Source organism: Nycticebus coucang, unplaced genomic scaffold (genome assembly GCF_027406575.1).
Source record: "Nycticebus coucang isolate mNycCou1 unplaced genomic scaffold, mNycCou1.pri scaffold_54, whole genome shotgun sequence".
Lineage (NCBI taxonomy): Eukaryota > Metazoa > Chordata > Mammalia > Primates > Lorisidae > Nycticebus > Nycticebus coucang.
Genome location: NW_026515584.1, coordinates 712,574 through 730,431, shown reverse-complemented (window position 1 = coordinate 730,431; position 17,858 = coordinate 712,574). Strand labels below are relative to the sequence as shown.

At 38.5% G+C, this 17,858-nt stretch overlaps 1 protein-coding gene and 1 non-coding gene across 2 annotated transcripts in view; both read left to right on the top strand.

Annotated features, from left to right (window-relative positions):
• Positions 1–17,858, top strand: part of LOC128579443 (putative ankyrin repeat domain-containing protein 20A4) — a 68,363-nt gene that overhangs the window by 13,122 nt on the left and 37,383 nt on the right. The window contains exon 6 of the mRNA XM_053581537.1: positions 5,055–5,113. Coding sequence (XP_053437512.1) covers positions 5,055–5,113 — 59 coding nt within the window. The remainder of the gene's footprint in view (positions 1–5,054; positions 5,114–17,858) is intronic.
• LOC128579461 (U6 spliceosomal RNA) lies at positions 628–730 on the top strand. Its single transcript, XR_008378160.1, has one exon. It is a non-coding gene; the product is annotated as a U6 spliceosomal RNA (small nuclear RNA).

The window sequence follows — 17,858 nt, the reverse complement described above, 5'->3', positions numbered from 1 at the left end:
TGCACTGCTGGAGGGACTGCAAACTAGTACAACATTTTTGGAAGGAAGTATGGAGATCCCTCAAAGAACTCAAACTAGACCTCCCCATTTGATCCTGCAATCCCATTACTGGGCATCTGCCTAGAAGGAAAAAAAAAAGTCTATTTACCGTAAGGACACTTGCACTAGACTGTTTACCACAGCTCAATTTACAATTGCTAAAATGTGCAAACAGCCTAAATGCCCACCAACCCAGGAATGAATTAGAAAACTGTGGTACATGTATATCATAGAATACTATTCAACCACTAAAAAAGATGGAGACTTTACATCTTTTGTATTAACCTGGATGGAAGTGGAAGACATTATTCTTAGCAAAGCATCACAAGAATGGAAAAGCAAGAATTCTATGTACTTAATTCTAATATGAGAATAATTAGTGACCTAGCACACAGTGGGGGGTTGAGGATGGGAAGAACAGAGAAAGGGACGGGGTGGGAGTCATGGGGGGGTTTACAAGTTTTGGGGGTGGAACACTATTATTGGAGGGTCTTCATCTGACACAAGTAATCAATGTAACCAGGTTCTTTATATCCTCAATGAATCCCCCCCAGAAAACAAAATACTTACATACAAAAGTAGAACTTTGTGCTTACTTTGCAGCATGTATAATAAAATTGAAACAATACAGAGAAGATTATGACTCATGTGCAAAGGTCACGTGCAGTTTCTTGAGACATTCCATATTTTGTGCAGTTCTTGAATGGTCACTGAATTGTTTGACAAACTCTAATAGTATGAGTCAAAGCAAAATGGGCAGCACCCAATAGTGCTGAAATATTTGTGTAAGATGATCTATGAAATGAGCATGGAGCTGAATAACACCTCAGATGTTGTGTGCAAAGTGTTGTTGGTATATTTCAGAAATGAGAAAGTGTCAATTTTGATCTCCTTCATGGAACTTAAAGAAGCAGGATTCTTTTGTCTTCCACATCAATTTGAGATGAGCATGGAGATTAAATACCATTCTAACAAATATCTGCTGGTTCAGAGTCTGACTAGGTACTAGGTAGAGAGAGAATAGTAGGAATCCAAACCAGATCTTGACATCTATTAGTTTTCTACCATTATAATGGGGGACATTTACTTTATGTTATCTAATTTAGTGAGCTCATGTATTTACAAATAAATTTTGTTGAAAACTATGAAACAGCTGAGATGACCTTCTTACTGGATGAAGAGAGTTTGGCCACCTGTCACTGTCAGCCAATATGCAGAGATGGGGATAGTTGCATCAAACTTTGTTTGTCAGAAGTCCATTAATTGTGGAGAAGAGTGAGAGTAGACTCTTCAAGACTTTTCTGTTCTTCTATTTCCAAAATCACAGTTTTTTATTGTTGGGGATTTAGTGAGGGTACAAAGGCCCAGGTTACACTAATTGCATTTGTGAAGCAAAGTTCCTCTTATAAATGTGTTCCTCCCCCAAGAGGTGTTCCAAACACTGTGACCTTCCCCTTCTTCCCTCTCTCCACTCCTCTATTCTCCCACCCCAAAACACGTACTAGGTCATTAATTGTCCTCATATCAAAATTGAGTACATTGGATTCTTGCTTCTTCTTTCTTGTGATGCTTTACTAAGAAGGATGTGTTCCACTGCCATCCAAATTAGTAAAAAGGATATATAGTGTTCATCTTATTTAGTAGCTGTATAGTATTCCATGGTATACATATACCACAGCTTAATCCATTCCTGGGTTGGGGAGGCATTTAGGCTGTTTCTCCATTTTGTTCGATTGTAAATTTAGCTGCAATAAACAGTCTACTTCAAGTGTCCTTATGGTAAAACGATTTTTTTTTTCCTTCTGGGTAGGTACCCAGTAATGGGAGGATCAAATGGGAAGTCTAGTTTGAGTTCTTTGAGGGTTCTCCATACTTCCTTCCAAAAGGTTGTATTAGTTTGCAGTCCCAGCAGAAGTGTAGAAGTGTTCCCTTCTCTCCACATCCACATCAGCATCTGTAGCTTTGAGACTTTGTGATGTGGGCCATTCTCACTGGGGTTCAATGATATCTCCGAGTGTTTTTGATCTGCATTTCTCAAATAATTAGGTATGATGAGCATTTTTTCATATGTTTGTTATTTTCTCATTTGTATGTCTTCTTTAGAGAAGGTTCTGTTTATCTCTTTGGCCCATTGATAGAAGGGATTGTTGACTCTTTTTCTGTTGCTTAATTTGAGTTCTCTGTAGATCCTAGTTATCAATATTTTGTCCAATTCATAATATACAAGTATCTTTTCCCATTCTGAAGACTGTCTATTTGCTTTTGTTTTTGTCCCTTTAGCTGTACATAAGCTATTGAGTTTAATTAAGTCCCATTTGTTTATTGTTTCTGCTGTTGCAATTGCCACTGAAGTCTTCTTCATACAGTCTTTTCCCAGGCAGATACCTGGACGTGTTTTTCCAGTATTTTCTTCAAGGATCTTTATTGTTTTATGCCTTAGATTTAGATCTCTTATCTATCTTGAATAAATTTTAGTGAGTGGTGCAAAGTGAAGATCTAGTTTCAGTCTTTTATGTGTGGTTATCCAGTTCTCCCAGCACCATTTTACTGAATAGGGATTCTTTCCTCCAGTGTATGTTCTTGTTTGGTTTATCAAAGATCAGGTGGCTGTAAGATGTTAGTTTCATTTCCTGGTTTTCTATTTGGTTCCAAAATGTCTATATGTCTATTTTTGTGCCAGTACCATGCTGTTTTGATCAATATGGCCTTGTAGTACAGCCTAATGTACTACAGGTTTGTTTTTATTACTAAGGATGGCCTTAGCTACACAGGATTTTTCCTGGTTCCATACAAAACAAAGAATTATTTTTTCCAAGTCTTGAAAGTATGATGTTGGTATTTTAATGGGGATTGCTTGAATCTGTAGAATGCTTTTGGAAGTACAGACATTTTAACAATGTTGATTTTCCCCAGCAATGAGCATGGTATGTTCTATCATTTGTTAATATCCTCTTCTGTTCCTTCTCTTAGGGTTTTATAATTTTCTTTATAGAGATTCTTCACCTCTTTTGTGAGGTATATTCCTAGGTATTTCATTTTCTTTGAAACTACTGTGAGGGGAAGTGTGTCCTTGATTGTCTTCTTGTCTTGGCTGCTGTTATTGGTGTATACAAAGGCTACTGATTTGTGGACATTAATTTTATATCCTGGCACCTTACTGTATTTTTTGATCACTTCCAGGAGTCTTGTGATTGAGTCTTTGGGGTTCTCTAAGTATAATATCATATCATCAGCAAAGAGGGAGAGTTTGACCTGCTCTGCCCCCATTTGGATGTCCTTTATTTCCTTCTCTTGCCTGATTGTATTGGCTAGAACTTCCAGCACTATGTTGAATTAGTAGTGACGATAGAGGACAACCTTGTCTGGTTCCATTTCTAAGTGGAAAAGATTTCAGTTTTGCTCCATTGAGTATAATACTAGCTGTGAGTTTGTGGTAGATAGCTTTGATCAGTTTAAGAAATGTGCCACCTATACCTGTTTTCTTTAGTGTTCTAATAACCCTAAGGAAAATTATGCTGGGTTTTATTGAATGCTTTTTCTGCATGTATTGAGAGGATCGGGTCTTTGTTTTTGCTTCTTTTGATATGATATATTCCAAAATCACAGTTTTATACGTAAAAGTTAAAGGAAAGAATCATACTGATCCTTATATTAAACAGCAGTAATTAATACTTATTTCAAATAACAATAATCACCATAACCAATGATCTGTAACAAACAATAATTGACATAACCCATGATCCATATAACAACATTCCAATTCAGAAGTTAATCTCTTTAATACATTGCCTTAAGCTATTCAAGATATACAATGTTAGTTTAAACCCATATTTACAAGACAACAAGGATGGGAGACAAGAGGCAAAGGTCACATAGGACATAATCAGAGGTCACACAGGACATAACCAGCCAGACCGTCTGTGTCATCTCAGCCCTAGCCTGACTAACTCCATCTTATTCTCGCTTCGTGTGCTATCAACCTGATTTATAAGCCACACAGTAGAAAACAACCAATATCCGAAAAAGTAGGACTTAATGAACGTGTACTGGAAAATGCAACATTAGAATATTACAACCTATGGGGCCAGCACCCGTAGCTCAGTGGGTAGGATGCCAGCCACATACACCAAGGCTGGCCGGTTGGATCCCACCCGGGCCAGCCAAAATGACAGTGACAACTGCAACAACAACAACAACAACAACAACAACAACAGTTGGGCATTGTGGCGGGCACCGGTAGTCCCAGCTACTTGGAAGGCTGAGGCAAGAGAATCACTTAAGCCCAACAGTTTGAGGTTGCTGTGAGCTGTGACACCATGGCACTTTACCCAGGGTGACTTAGTGAGGCAATGTCTCAAAAAAAAAAAAAAGACTATTACAACCTATGAAAAATACAGATGGTAGTTTGTGTGGGATTCTATGACAGTTTCAATAATAAATTTTAGGAGCAATGTATTCCATTGTATTCCTGTTTCTCTGAGCATTTAAAAATTTTGTCTCAGTAAATCATCATAACAACCTAGTTAAAGAAGGTCATAAAATCCTTATTTTTAGAAAAAAAAATTATTGATCCTTAAAGAAGCAGTTTTGCCATGAACAATTAGCTATTTGTTATAAAGGTAGAACTTATTCCGAGTTCAGGAAGTTTTCCATTTTTTTCAAGCTAATTCTAATCAATGTAATGAGCTGTACTGCCCTCACTTCATGAGTACTTCACCTTGCTTTTTTTCTTTATTCTTTAGAATCTGTATAAGAATTTCATAGAGGGGCGGCGCCTGTAGCTCAAGGAGTAGGGTGCCAGTCCCATATGCCGGAGGTGCTGGGTTCAAACCCAGCCCCTGCCAAAAACCACAAAAAAAAAAAGAATTTCATAGAGCTTACAAATTTGATTTGTATGGGATAACATTCTGATGTCAGCTCTTATATTTTCTGAAATACTCTAATAATTTAATATATGTGGTAATGTATTTCATATCAGTATTAAAACTATAATTCTATTTATTCTTTATACATAGCATTCAACAGAAAATTTTGGAATACAAGGCAAAAATTAAACCTATAACTCCTACACAAGGTAAGACTTCTGATAATGGATTACTCTGGGTTGTCCTAGCTTAGTAAGAGTAGTAAGTTCTGAACACAAAGGAGCAGTTACAAAAAAAGTGTAAATTTTATGTATTTTTTCTTCATTTCTTTCTTCCAAGCCTAGAGTTTAGAATTGTTTATTAAGTCAGTTACAGATAACTTAGAATCCAGTATAATATTGTCTGAGAACAATTAATTTAATTAGTTTTGGCCTGTAAGATCTTATACGAGATTTTGCATAAATACGAAAAAAGATGTGCAAGTTAGAATGTTGAAAATTTCTGCTATCATCACACTGTAATGAGTTGAACTTGTTAATAAAATAAATCCTCAATTTAATTTTTGTAATAAGGGATTTACATTCAGTAAAAGAATATTAATTACTAGTTACCCTCAAAAATTGTGGGGGTTATAGTCAAACATCTGCATATAACATTTTGGGGGGGAGACAGGATCTTCCTCTGTTGGCCAGGGATGCATCACCATAGCTCACTGCAACTTCAGACTCCCGGACTCCAGTAGTCCTCCTGCCTCAGCCTCCTGAGTAGCTGGGAATACAGACATATACCACCAGGCCCAGCTAATTTTTAAAATTTTTATAGAGTTGGAGTCTTGTTTTCTTGTTCAGGTTGGTCTCAAACTCCTGGTCTCAAGCAATTTCCCCATCCTTTCAAAGTGCTGGGATTATCCACCTATGTATAATATTTGGCTCCCTACAAACTATTAATAGCCTATTGTTGACTGAAAACCTTAGTGAATGAAACAATCAATTACCACATATTTTTGTGTGTGTTAGCTACCTGATTCTCACAATAAAGAAAAAATCTTGTATTCTTACAATAAAGATAGAGGAAAGAATTCATTAAGAAGAAAGAAAGAATTGAAAAGTATATTTACTGTTCATTAAGTGGAAGAGGATAATCATAGGGACTTCCACCTCATATGGAATAGGCTGAGGAGGAGGGAGGGGAGAGATTGGTTTTGCTGTCTGCAGGTGGCAGAGGTGAAAGAAAATCTGCATGTAAGTGGATGCTGCAGGCAACACCCCTGTTGTTTAAAGGTTCACTGTATTACATAGTGCTATCTGTCTCTAAAAACATACTGTCTTTAAACCTGGGAACTCAACAATAAACAATACCTCTGTGGTACCATAAATAGGCATAAAACTACGAAACATATCCAGTGTGGGCTAACACCAATAAGTGAATATTTCTTAATGGTACCTTCTGGGTAGGCGAGTCAGAAGGGCAATCCCTGTTGAGAAGCACAGGTTATATATTCTTATACCAACAAGATCTTATTATTATTGACTTCATTAACCAAAAATTGAAATGTAATAAGGTATATTTACTTGGTTAGAATAAGGTGTGTTCTTCTGTGTGCTAGGTAATTATCATGGTAACCATAATTGTGTTAGAAGAAGATACTCTGTTACCATTCGCTAGAGGTTTTGCCTCATAAATATTCCAAATTCCCGACTCTGAGTAAACAAAGTATAATCAAAGTACAAAAATGTTTCATAGTAACAAAAGTGCTATTAGGCTACCTCAATGTGACATCAAATGCATTATGCAATCTAAACTATAATGTAGTGTATCTTTCTGAAATAACTTCTGTATCAGGTTTCTCAAGTTGTAGAAGAAAAAGATGGAGTAGACTGGGCTCAGTAGCTCATGCCTGTAATCCTAGCACTCTGGCAGCCTGAGGCAGGCAGAATACTTGAGCTCAGAAGTTCAAGACCAGCCTGAGCAAAAGTAAGACCCCATATCCACTAAAACTAGGAAAACTAGCTGGGAGTTGTGGTAAGTGCCTATAGTCCCAGCTACTCAGGAGGCTGAGGTAAGAGTTTGAGGTTACTGTGAGCTACAACTCCATTGCACTCTACCCATGGTGACAGAGTGAGACACTGTCTCAAAGAAAACAAATGGAATAGACATAGTTTTGGCCTGTAAGGTGCTCCGAATATATCCTTTCCTATTTAATTCCTGAGGTTGATGAACAAAATTGTTAAGGAAATAATCTTTATTCCTTTGCCCGTTTAACAAATAACTATCAAGTGTCTTTTATGTACTAAGTGTTTTTCTAATGTTGTAGAAGACAAACATTTAAATAAATAATATCAGAAGCTAGTTGGGGTTTTTGTTGTTGTTTGTTTGTTTCTTTCTTTCTTTTGAGACAGAGTCTCCCTGTGTCATCCTGGGTAGAGTTCCATGGCATCACAGCTCACAGAAACCTCCAATTCTTGGGCTTAAGCAGTTCTCTTGCCTCAGCCGCCCAAGTGGCTGGGACTACAGGCACCCACCACAATGCCCGGCTAATTCTTTGTTGCAGTTGTCATTGTGTAGCTGGATTTGAACCCGCCAGCCTCTGTGCATATGGCTGGCACCATAACCACTGTGCTGTGGAGCCGAGTAAAGAGCTAGTTATTATCATTGTCACTTTAATTATTTAGTACTTTCTTCATGGTTTACTGTGTGCGAGCACATGCTTATATCATTCCTTATGTATTTATTATGTTATGTTTATGCCAGCCACTTTTAAGTCCATGCAGAGAAATTAAAGCTTTAAGGGAATGAATAGGATATAAGGTAAGCAGGTAGGGTGAACAGCAGTCTTCCAGAGAAAGAGGCAAAATATGGATGCTTGTAGAAGGAACATCTAACCAGATTACATATTTGTCAGAAGGAAGAGCAAGTGCAAAATCTGATGTTCATAAGCGGCTTTGCCCAATGTCTGAGAGGTTCAGTTTTGCTGGGAATGAGGTGAATACCTGACTCACACATTTTCAGTAGTATAGAAATGAATAGATCTTATTCTGTAGGTCGTGGGCATTTTTTAAAAATCATTGCTGTGTACATTAATGCCATTATGGGGTACCATGTGCTGATTTTATATACCATTTGAAATATTTTCATCAAACTGGTTAACATAGCCTTCAGCACATTTTCTTACTGTGTTAAGACCTTTATACTCTACACTTAGTAAATTTAACATGTACCCTTGTAAAATGCACAGTAGTTGTGTTCCCACACTCCATCCATGCTGAAGATGACCTAACCAACAGTGGCTAAAACCACAGAAAACAGAGTTGTTTGGGGGGGGTCAGTGCACATCCTCAGCATCCCCCTTGTTGTCCCTCTTTCTGCTGTGCTGTTGCTGGTGTTTTGTTCATGTCTCCTTTCATGGTTGCCTAATTAGCAGTAACTCCAAACATTGTTTTCCCGTAAGGTGATGTCTCATGGTTGGAAGGCCTGCTTTTCTTCATGTTTCAGTTAAATGGAGAGAAAACTCACATGCTTGCAGGGGACTTCCTGTTAGATTTTGATGGCTGGGGTACGTCATATGCTCATCCCTAAACAATTCACTGGGACTGAAGATTAACTTAGAATAATTATTTCTGGTTTTGGAGATGGGGAAGGGTTTGGGGATGATAAATATCCATATAGGATTGTGTTTCTCTAGCAAGAGGGAACATGGAATGGCTATTATGTATGGAGCCAGTAAAGTTTGCTGTAGGGATTCATTGGTGAATTTTGAGCAAGGGAGTCACAGATCAGATTTGAGTATTAGAGAGCTCTGTTTATGAGCTAAAGCAAGGACTTGCAAGGTTTTTGTTCAAAGGGCCAGACAGTAAATATTTTAGCTCTGCTGGTTATCTCTGTCACATCTACTCAACCCTGTCATGGTTCTGTGAAAGCAGTCATCAATAATATGTAAGCAAATAGATATGAATTTATTCCAATAAATGTTACTTATAAAGGCATGCCAGGATGAATTTTTATATGTTGTCTGTAGTTTTCTGAGGCCTCGTGTAGGGGATAGGAGGAAGGTAAACACATGAAGAGATTAGGAGACAAAGAAAGCTTTTTTGGTAGTCAAAGCCACAGTTACCTTGGCACCAATTCTTGCTCTCAATCTATTATGAGGTTTTACCCATCCATGGTAAAATATAGAAAAATAGGGAGCTTAGTTTATTTTTATTTTTAAATGTTGGTATTTTTCTTGGCATTGTGACTTTATTTGTTTCTCTTAAAGTATTTTTTTCATTTATGAAATAACAATGATAATTGTTAGTTTGTTTTCCCTATGAGAATGATGCATTAAGAGCACATGCTAAACTAGGAATTATCAATGTATTTTAATGTATTAATATTTAACCCTCCAGCAGTAGTAGAAATATGCAGAAGAAGAAAAGCAATATAGTCAACATGATTTAGTGATTATTGAATGTGAAAAGCTTAGGGGGCAGAGAGAAATCTCAGATAATCCATACATTTCCATGCTGTACACAAATCTATTCAAGGGAATTTTTGAGGAAAACATCCATGGTATCACCAGAGATCCAGACATCTAGATACAAGATGGTCATCAAACTCTGGAAAGTCTTATAGCATATGCCGCATCTCCGAGACACATGATAATCAACTTGGCCAAAGTCAAAATGAAGGAGAAAATTCTACAGGCATCTAGGTGTAATCTATAACTGACCTGCAAAGGAAAAGCCATCAGACTAACAACTTATCAGCAGAAATCTTATGAACCAGAGGGATGGAGTCTCCTCTTTAATGTTTTTAAACAGAACAACTACCAGCCTAGAATCTGGTATCTTGAAAAACTAAGTTTCATATTTGATGTAGAAATTAAGCTTTTCCAGACAAGCATGGGGGGCATTTGTCACGACCAGACCTGCCTTGCAGAAAGTAGTCAAAACTGCATTATACATGAATCAGCAAAATTGATAGCCACCAATGTAAAAATCACCCAAAAAAGTAAAGCTCACAACTCTTATAGAATAATAGCACAAAAGGGAAAAAAGTACAAGGTCTTACCCAACACCATGAACAGAAGAGCATCCTACATATCAATTTTATCTCTTAATGGTTTAAATGCACCACTCACAAGGTGTAGTCTGACTGAATGGATAAAGAAACACAATCCAAGTATCTGTTTTCTCCGGGAAACATGTTGGAGCCACAAGGATGCATACAGATACAATGTGAACGTGTGGAAAAAAGTATTCCACACAAATTGAAACCAAAAGAGAGCAGGCATAGCCATTCTCATATCAGATAAAATGGACTTTAAATTAGCAAAGGTAAAGAAAGCCAAAGATGGTTATTTTAAAATGGTAAAGGGAAAACTTCAACAAGAAGTTACAATAATCCTGAATGCAGTAGACCCTCAGTGACTTGAACAGAACACCCAAGGGACTGTAAAAAACTGGTCAACTGGTCAAGAACTAGACCTACTGTACTGACACGTACATGTGGTGCATGTCCAGTCTATGAAAATTAAGTCAACTTAAGGAGGCAATGTAGGGAGTTGGTCAACCCTGAAGGTTCTACTGTATGTATGCACCTCACATACCAGCTTCCAGATAAATAAAGCAGACCTGCCATTAGACACTACAATTCCCCTACTCGGAGTATATTCAAAAGACCAAAGTAATTTTGAAAGTTACTTTTCAAAAAATATATTTGCACCAGATTATTAAGAAGCCTAAGTGCCAATTGACCGATGAATTGATTAATAAACTGTGGTATATGTATACCATGGAATACTATGCAGCCTTAAAAAAGATGAAGCTTTTACCTCTTTTATGTTTACATGGAGGGATCTGGAACATATTCTCCTGAGTAAAATGTCTCAAGAATGGAGGAAAATATATCCAATGTACTCAGTACTTCTATGAAACCTACTTATATTTACTCACACTTTCTTTTTCTTTTTTGCAATTTTTGGCCTCGGCTGAGTTTGAACTTGCCACCTCTGGCATATGAGGCTGGCATCCTACCCCTTTGAGCCATAGGTGCCGCCCTAGTCACACTTTCTTATGAACGATAGAACACAACTATAGCCCGAGATGTAGGAGAGAAATGCAGTAGGAAGAAAGGAGAGGGGAGAGCTTTGACAGAGGGAGGGTAAAAGGTGGGATCTCACCTATGGAGCATATGACAAGGGTGCAAGTCAAATGTGAAATGTTTTGGCACAGTAACTGAGATAACGCCAGAAAGGCTATGTTAACCACTGTGATAAAAATGTGTCAAATGGTTTATGAAGCGAGTGTATGATGCCCCATGATCATATCAATGTATACAATTATGATTTAATAAAAAAAATAAATAAAAAATAAAATAAAATAAAATGAAAAGGCTGTTCTCCAAAAAAAAAAAAAAAAGTGTCAAGTGTAGAACATAGATGTTTTGGTATAATAATCAAGTAAATGAGGTGAAAGCTGTGAGGACTGGCTTGATCTACATGTCAGATTGTATAAAAAAATCAGCACATTTGGGCGGCGCTTGTGGCTCAGTGAGTAGGGCACCGGTCCCATATGCCGGAGGTGGCGGGTTCAAACCCAGCCCCGGCCAAAAACCACAAAAAAAAAAAAAAAAAAAAAAATCAGCACATTGTATCCCACATATGCATGAATGTATTCTTGTATTTGACTTAATAAAAAAAAAAAAAAAAGAAAGTTAAGTAAAGAAATAAATACAGAAAACTTCTCATCTGGAACTCAAGCAACCCGCATTTGCAAGAAACCAGCACATGACCTGGTAGAAAACCTAATTGGAAGTTAAACTTGGTGTGCTGTGCTGTCAGCAATCTGAGGCTTTGCACATCCCTCCTGTGGCTCCCATGTTTTCCCTGTTACAAGTCCAGGTGTGAATGTATGTTACTCAAAGTTTAAAAAATACTGTGGTGAAGTAGAAAAGTGTTTTGACTTCAATTTAACTAAAATTGTACACTGCATTTAAAAAGCTGTTTTATAAAACAGTAAAACTGTGTTATAGTAAGTGAAGTCTGTCTTTGTCTTAATTTGCTTTTAACCAGTGTATTTGAATATTAATATGAAGTCAATACAGAATTAGTGGTATGTTATGGTGTGAACAAAAGAGATAGGCCTATTTTTAAAAGGAATTCTCAAGTTACCAGAAACTACATTTATCTGGAATATACCGATCCCCATGGGTTCCAGAGAGCAGGAAGATAACTGTGGCAGGATTGTGTTTACTGGGGACTTTAACACCTAACTGTCATAGATGGACAGATCATAAAACCAGAGTATAAGTAAATGCAGACTCTAATCAAATGGGCCTAACAGACATTTTCAGAACATTCTATCTCAAAACTATTGAATAAGAGATTCTTCTCTGCAGCGCATGAGATATTCTCTGAGATTGATCACGCCTTAGGCTACAAAAAGGCCTTAAGAAGTTAAAAAAAATGAAATCATACTGTACATCTTCTCTGACCACAGTGGAATGAAACTATAAGTGAATCACTAGAGAACTACCCAAACCTTTGCAAAGTCACAGAAATTAAACAACGTGCTGCTGAATGATTATTGAGTCAAAAACAAAATTAGCATAGAAATCAAGAAATAATTTGAAAAACAGGGAAACATAGGTCAGTCAGTCCCTGTATACACTGCCAACTGCCCCTGTGCCTGCTGCTTGGACACCATCTTGGGTGGCATCTCTGATGGGTGGGAGCCAAGCACTGATAACCACGTGGAATGGCAGCACCCTGGCTTGACCATAGAGCTGACCCATGGCACCTGGATGCTCTGAGAACATTTCAATTTTGGTCTCAGGATGTACACAGTGGGATTCTAAAAACACAGGGTTTTACTCCCAAGGACATTCGGGACCGAAACATTCATGATGTTTCTTCTTCTGAAGGGAGGGATGCCTTCTATGTTGGGATTTTGGGGAAACCCCAAAAGTAGCAAAAGTCTTCTTCTTCTGTTGCTCCGTTTTATGCAGTCAAATGTCATGACAGCAGAGCCATTGTGAAGATCCTCACTTCCATCGGGACAGGATCTGACTGTGCTAGCATGACTGAAATACAATTGGTGCAGAGTGTCAGGTACCTCTAGAGAGGATTATCTATGCAAATCCCTGTAAACAAGTGTCTCCAATTAAGTGTGCTGCCAATAATGGAGTCCAGACGATGACTTTGGATAGCACAGTCAAGCTGATGAAAGTTGCCAAAAAACAACCAAAGCCCAAGTTGGCTTTGCTGGTTGCCACTGATGGTTCCAAGGCAGCCTTTTGACTCCGTTAAATTTGGTGCCATGCTCAAAACCAGAAGATTTCTTGTGGAATAAGAAAAAGCACTAAATATTAATGTTATCAGCATTATCTTCCATGTAGGAAATGGCTGTAATGATCCTGAGCCCTTCATGCAGGTGGTCTCTGGTGTCTGCTGTGTCTTTAACATAGGAGCCGAGGTTGGTTTCAGCACGTACTGCTTCGTATTGGTGGTGGTTTGCCTGAATGTGAGGATGTGAAGCTGAAATTGGAAGAGATCATCAGTGTAATCAGCCCAGTGTTGGACAAGTGTTTTGCATCAGACCCTGGAGTGAAAATCGTAGCTGAGCCAGGCAGATAGTATGTTGCATCACCTTTCATGCTTGCAGTTAATATTGTTGCCAAAAAAGTCATGTTGAAGGAACAGATAGGCTCTGATGACGATGATGATGAGTGCAGCGAATAAGTCTGTCTGTGTTATGTGAAGACGGGGTGTAGGGGTCATTTGGTAACATCCTAATGATTATGTGCATGTAAAGCCTCTTCTGCACAAGAGTCCTAAATCAGATGAGAAGTAGTATTCATCCATCTACTTCTGGGGATGAGTATGTGATAGCCTTGATAAGATTGTTGAGTGCTGTGACCTGCCTGAAATGCATGTGTGTTTCTGGATGCTCTTTGAAATCCTGGCTACTTACACTGTAGCTGCTGCTTCTACTTGACTGTCTACTATGTGATGTCAGGGCTGATATGGCAACTGAACAAATCCAGAACCCTGACGTCCTACCTGAAGTAGAAGAGAGGGATGTCGGCATTCTGCCTGTGTCTTGTACTTGGGAAAGTGAAATGAAAGGTCACCCAGCAGTGTGTCCTTCAGCCATTAATAATGTGCAGACATCATTCTGTAGCTGTTAACTGTGAGTTTAGCTGGCATTAGGGATTTTGGGGTCCACTTAACTGAATCACTACTAGTTTTGAAATGTTTTTGTAAAAGTAGGGTTGGCACAGATGAAGCAATTTAGAGGATTAGGATATGGGGTTACCTTTATCTGTGTTCCTATAGAAAAAATTTAAATATTTGTTTTATATGGACTTTTGTTCACATTTCAGACATGCTATGAAAGAGTGCCCTTCAGCTGCTGAGCCAGCATTTAGAGCTTGTACAATAGCAGAATGCAACAAAAGTTTGGTTTTGTGATCTATTTTAAAAATAAATTGTGAAATAAGGAAAAAACAAGGGGACACAAGCTTTTAAAATCTGTGGGACTCAGCCATAGCATTCTTTGGTGGGAAATCAATAACCTTCAATGCCTAAATCAAAAAGACAGAATGATCACAATTTAATAGCCTGACCTTTAAACTGGGCATAAGGATGGAATAAGAAGTTTTTAGGTCAATAAAGAGGAGGTTACCAGGTATTGCCTTTACTATTCAACATAGTTCTGTTTTTAGCCAATACAATCAGGCAAGAGAAGGAAATAAAGGACATCCCAATGGGAGCAGAGGAGGTCCAAGTCTCCCTCTTTGCTGACGATATGATCTTTTACTTAGAGCACCTCAAAGACTCAACCACAAGACTCCTGAAAGTGATCCAAAAATACAGTAATGTCTCAGGATATAAAACCAATGTCCACAAGTCAGTAGCCTTTATGTATGCCAGTAACAGCCAAGGTGTGAGGCTAATTAAGGACAGAACCCCCTTCACCATAGCTGCAAAGAAAATGAAATACCTAGGAATATACCTAACAAAAGAGGTGAAGGACCTCTATAAAGGAAATTTTGAAACCCTAAGGAAAGAAATAGCAGAGGATATTAACAAATGAAAGAACATACCATGCTCATGACTGAGAAAAATCAACATTGTTGAAATGTCTATACTTCCCAAAGGAATCTACAGATTCAATGCCACCCCTATTAAAATACCAACATCATACTTTCAAGACTTAGAAAAATAATTCTTTGTTTTGTATGGAACCAGAAAAATCCCCATATATCTAAGGCACCTCTTAATAGTAAAAGCAAAGCTTGGGGCATCAGCATACCAGACTTTAGGCTGTACTACAAGGCCATAGTGTTCAAAACAGCATGGTACTAGCACAAAAATAGAGACATAGACATTTGGAAACGAGTTGAAAACCAGGAAATGAAACTAACATCTTAAAGCCACCTAATCTTTGATAAACCAAACAAGAACATACACTGAGGGAAAGAATCCCTATTCAATAAATGGTGTTGGGAGAACTGGATAAGGACATGTAAAAGACCGAAACTGGAACCACACCCTTCTCGACTCACAAAAATTGATTTAAGATGGATAATAGACCTAAATTTAAGGCACAAAACGATAAAAATCTACAAAGAAATCATAGGAAAAACACTTGAAGTTATTGGCCTGGGGAAAGACTGTATGAAGAAGACTTCTGTAGCTATTGCAACAACAACAAAAATAAACAAATGGGAGTTAATTTATCTGAAAAGCTAAGGAGACGACAACCAAAGCAAATAGACAACCTACACAATGGGAAAGGATATTTGCATTTTTTGAATCAGACCAAAGCTTGATAACTAGGATCTATAGAGGACAAAGGGAAGCCACAAGTCAATCTGCTCCCTCCCCTGCTCAGTGTAGACCTGGTGTAGACCAGTGTGGGTGCACCTCAGAGTTAAGGGTGCTTCCCCACATGGGTTCTGCACAGACAGACTCCAGGTGGTACCCCATCTGTGCAGATAAGAGGTCTGTGAGGGTGTTGGGTGCCATCGTGCAGTTCAGGCCATGCTGTGCTGACATGGTTCTTTCATAATCTAATCTACTCTTCCCCTCACATTCTCTAATCTTCTTAATGTGTCACCTATCACCTTTTCCCCCCACACTGAGTGTACCCTGTTCCTTCTCTATGATTTCACAATGTGGCTTCAGAGACAAGTGATCCATATGAAGGCAGCTACCTGCAACTCCACTTTCCCTGTGAGTGGCACATTTGTAGGCTGTCTCTAATCTGCCCTGCAAATGTTTGCTCCTATATACACATATCTACGATAGTTTATAAATTAGGCACAGTAATAGATCAACTACAATAACTAATAATAAATAAATAATTATAACAACGTGCTATACTGTAAGTGACGTGAATGTCATCTCTCAAAACAGTTTATCGTACTCTCCTCACCCTACTTCTCCTTGTTATGACAGGGGCAGATACAGTGAACGCGACTAGATGAGGGAGGTGGGTGAGGCAGGCACTGTGATGCAGTTTGGGCTGCTGTTTATGTTCCAACTGCATATTAGAAGGAGGAGATTATCTCCTTCCAGTGATCCTGGATCACCAAGCTGAGGGCTGAATGTGAGGACAGAGCATATCAATGGCTAAGGGAGAATTGGGGGTACAGCACAGACAGTGTGGTTATACCAGAAGAAGGATGATTGACATCCTGGGCAGAATGGAGCAGAATGGTTTGAGATTTTTTTATCACACTACTCAGAAGAGTACACAATTTAAAACTTATAAAGTGTTTATTTCTGGAGTTTTCAATTTAAGACTTAGACACCATTTTGACTATATGTATTGAAACCACAGGACACAAAGCCAAAAATGTGATACTTGATCTTGCACCTCATTTCCTGGCATACAACTTCTAAAATCCTTAGGATCTGCAAAAGAGATATCTTTGTGTGTGGTTGATGGCCTGATGTCCAGCAGTTCCTAGGCAGCTTCAGAGTAAGGCCTGGTCACCTGAAAGACTATGGTAGGATTAGAAGGTTGGGACTTCTAGACCCAATTCCCAACCTCCAGGGAGGAGAGAGAGACTGGAAGTTTGTTTGACACCAATGGCCAGTCCTTTAGTCAGGCATGCCAAGTAATGAATCTTTCATAAAACCCCAAAGGACAGGGTTCAGAGAGCTTCTAGATAGCTGAATATATGGAAGTTCCTAGGGGGTGGTGCCCTTTGGAGGGCCTGGAAGCTCTGCATCTCTTCCCCATACCTTGCCCTATGTCCCTCACCATCTGTATCCTTCATAATCTCCTCCATAATTAACCAACTGGCAGAGTGTCTCCTTGAGTTCTGTGAAACAGTCTACTGAATTTATCGAACCCTAGGATGGGGTTGTTGGAACCCCAGCTTGAAGGCTGTTGGTCAGAAGTTCTGGTGTGGGGAGGGGCAGACGAGCCCTGTGGGGTCTGATACTGTCACCGAGGAGATGGTGCTGGGATCAAACGGGAGGACACCCAGCTGGTGTCTACTGAAGAATCGATTGTGGGATTTTTGGAGTGAAAAAATATTCCCACACATAGGTCACATAAATCCTCTCTGTTGATTAGTGTCGTGGTGGTGTGAGGACAAAGGAAAAACAGGTTGAGTGTGTTTTTTCTCACACAAGTAACAGATAAGGGGGAATGCTTTATACTGTATTCTAAGTGCTCCTCATTCATTTCAGAAATCAATCTTTTTAAGTTTGAGACTATACTCACGTGATACTGATTCTGCAAATGATAGCATTTTCTGTCAGTATGGTAGGGTTTTTTAGTATTATGATTATTGAAAATAGTAGCTCCTTACAGGTATCAAATAATTTTGATAGATCTTGTTCTTGTTTACATTTTATAAACAAAGGAAGGGAAGTAAGAGTTTCTTTCTGCAGTAATAGCCCACCAATAGTATGACTATTAATTCTACTCTGGTATTCAAGTATGATCCCAAAGG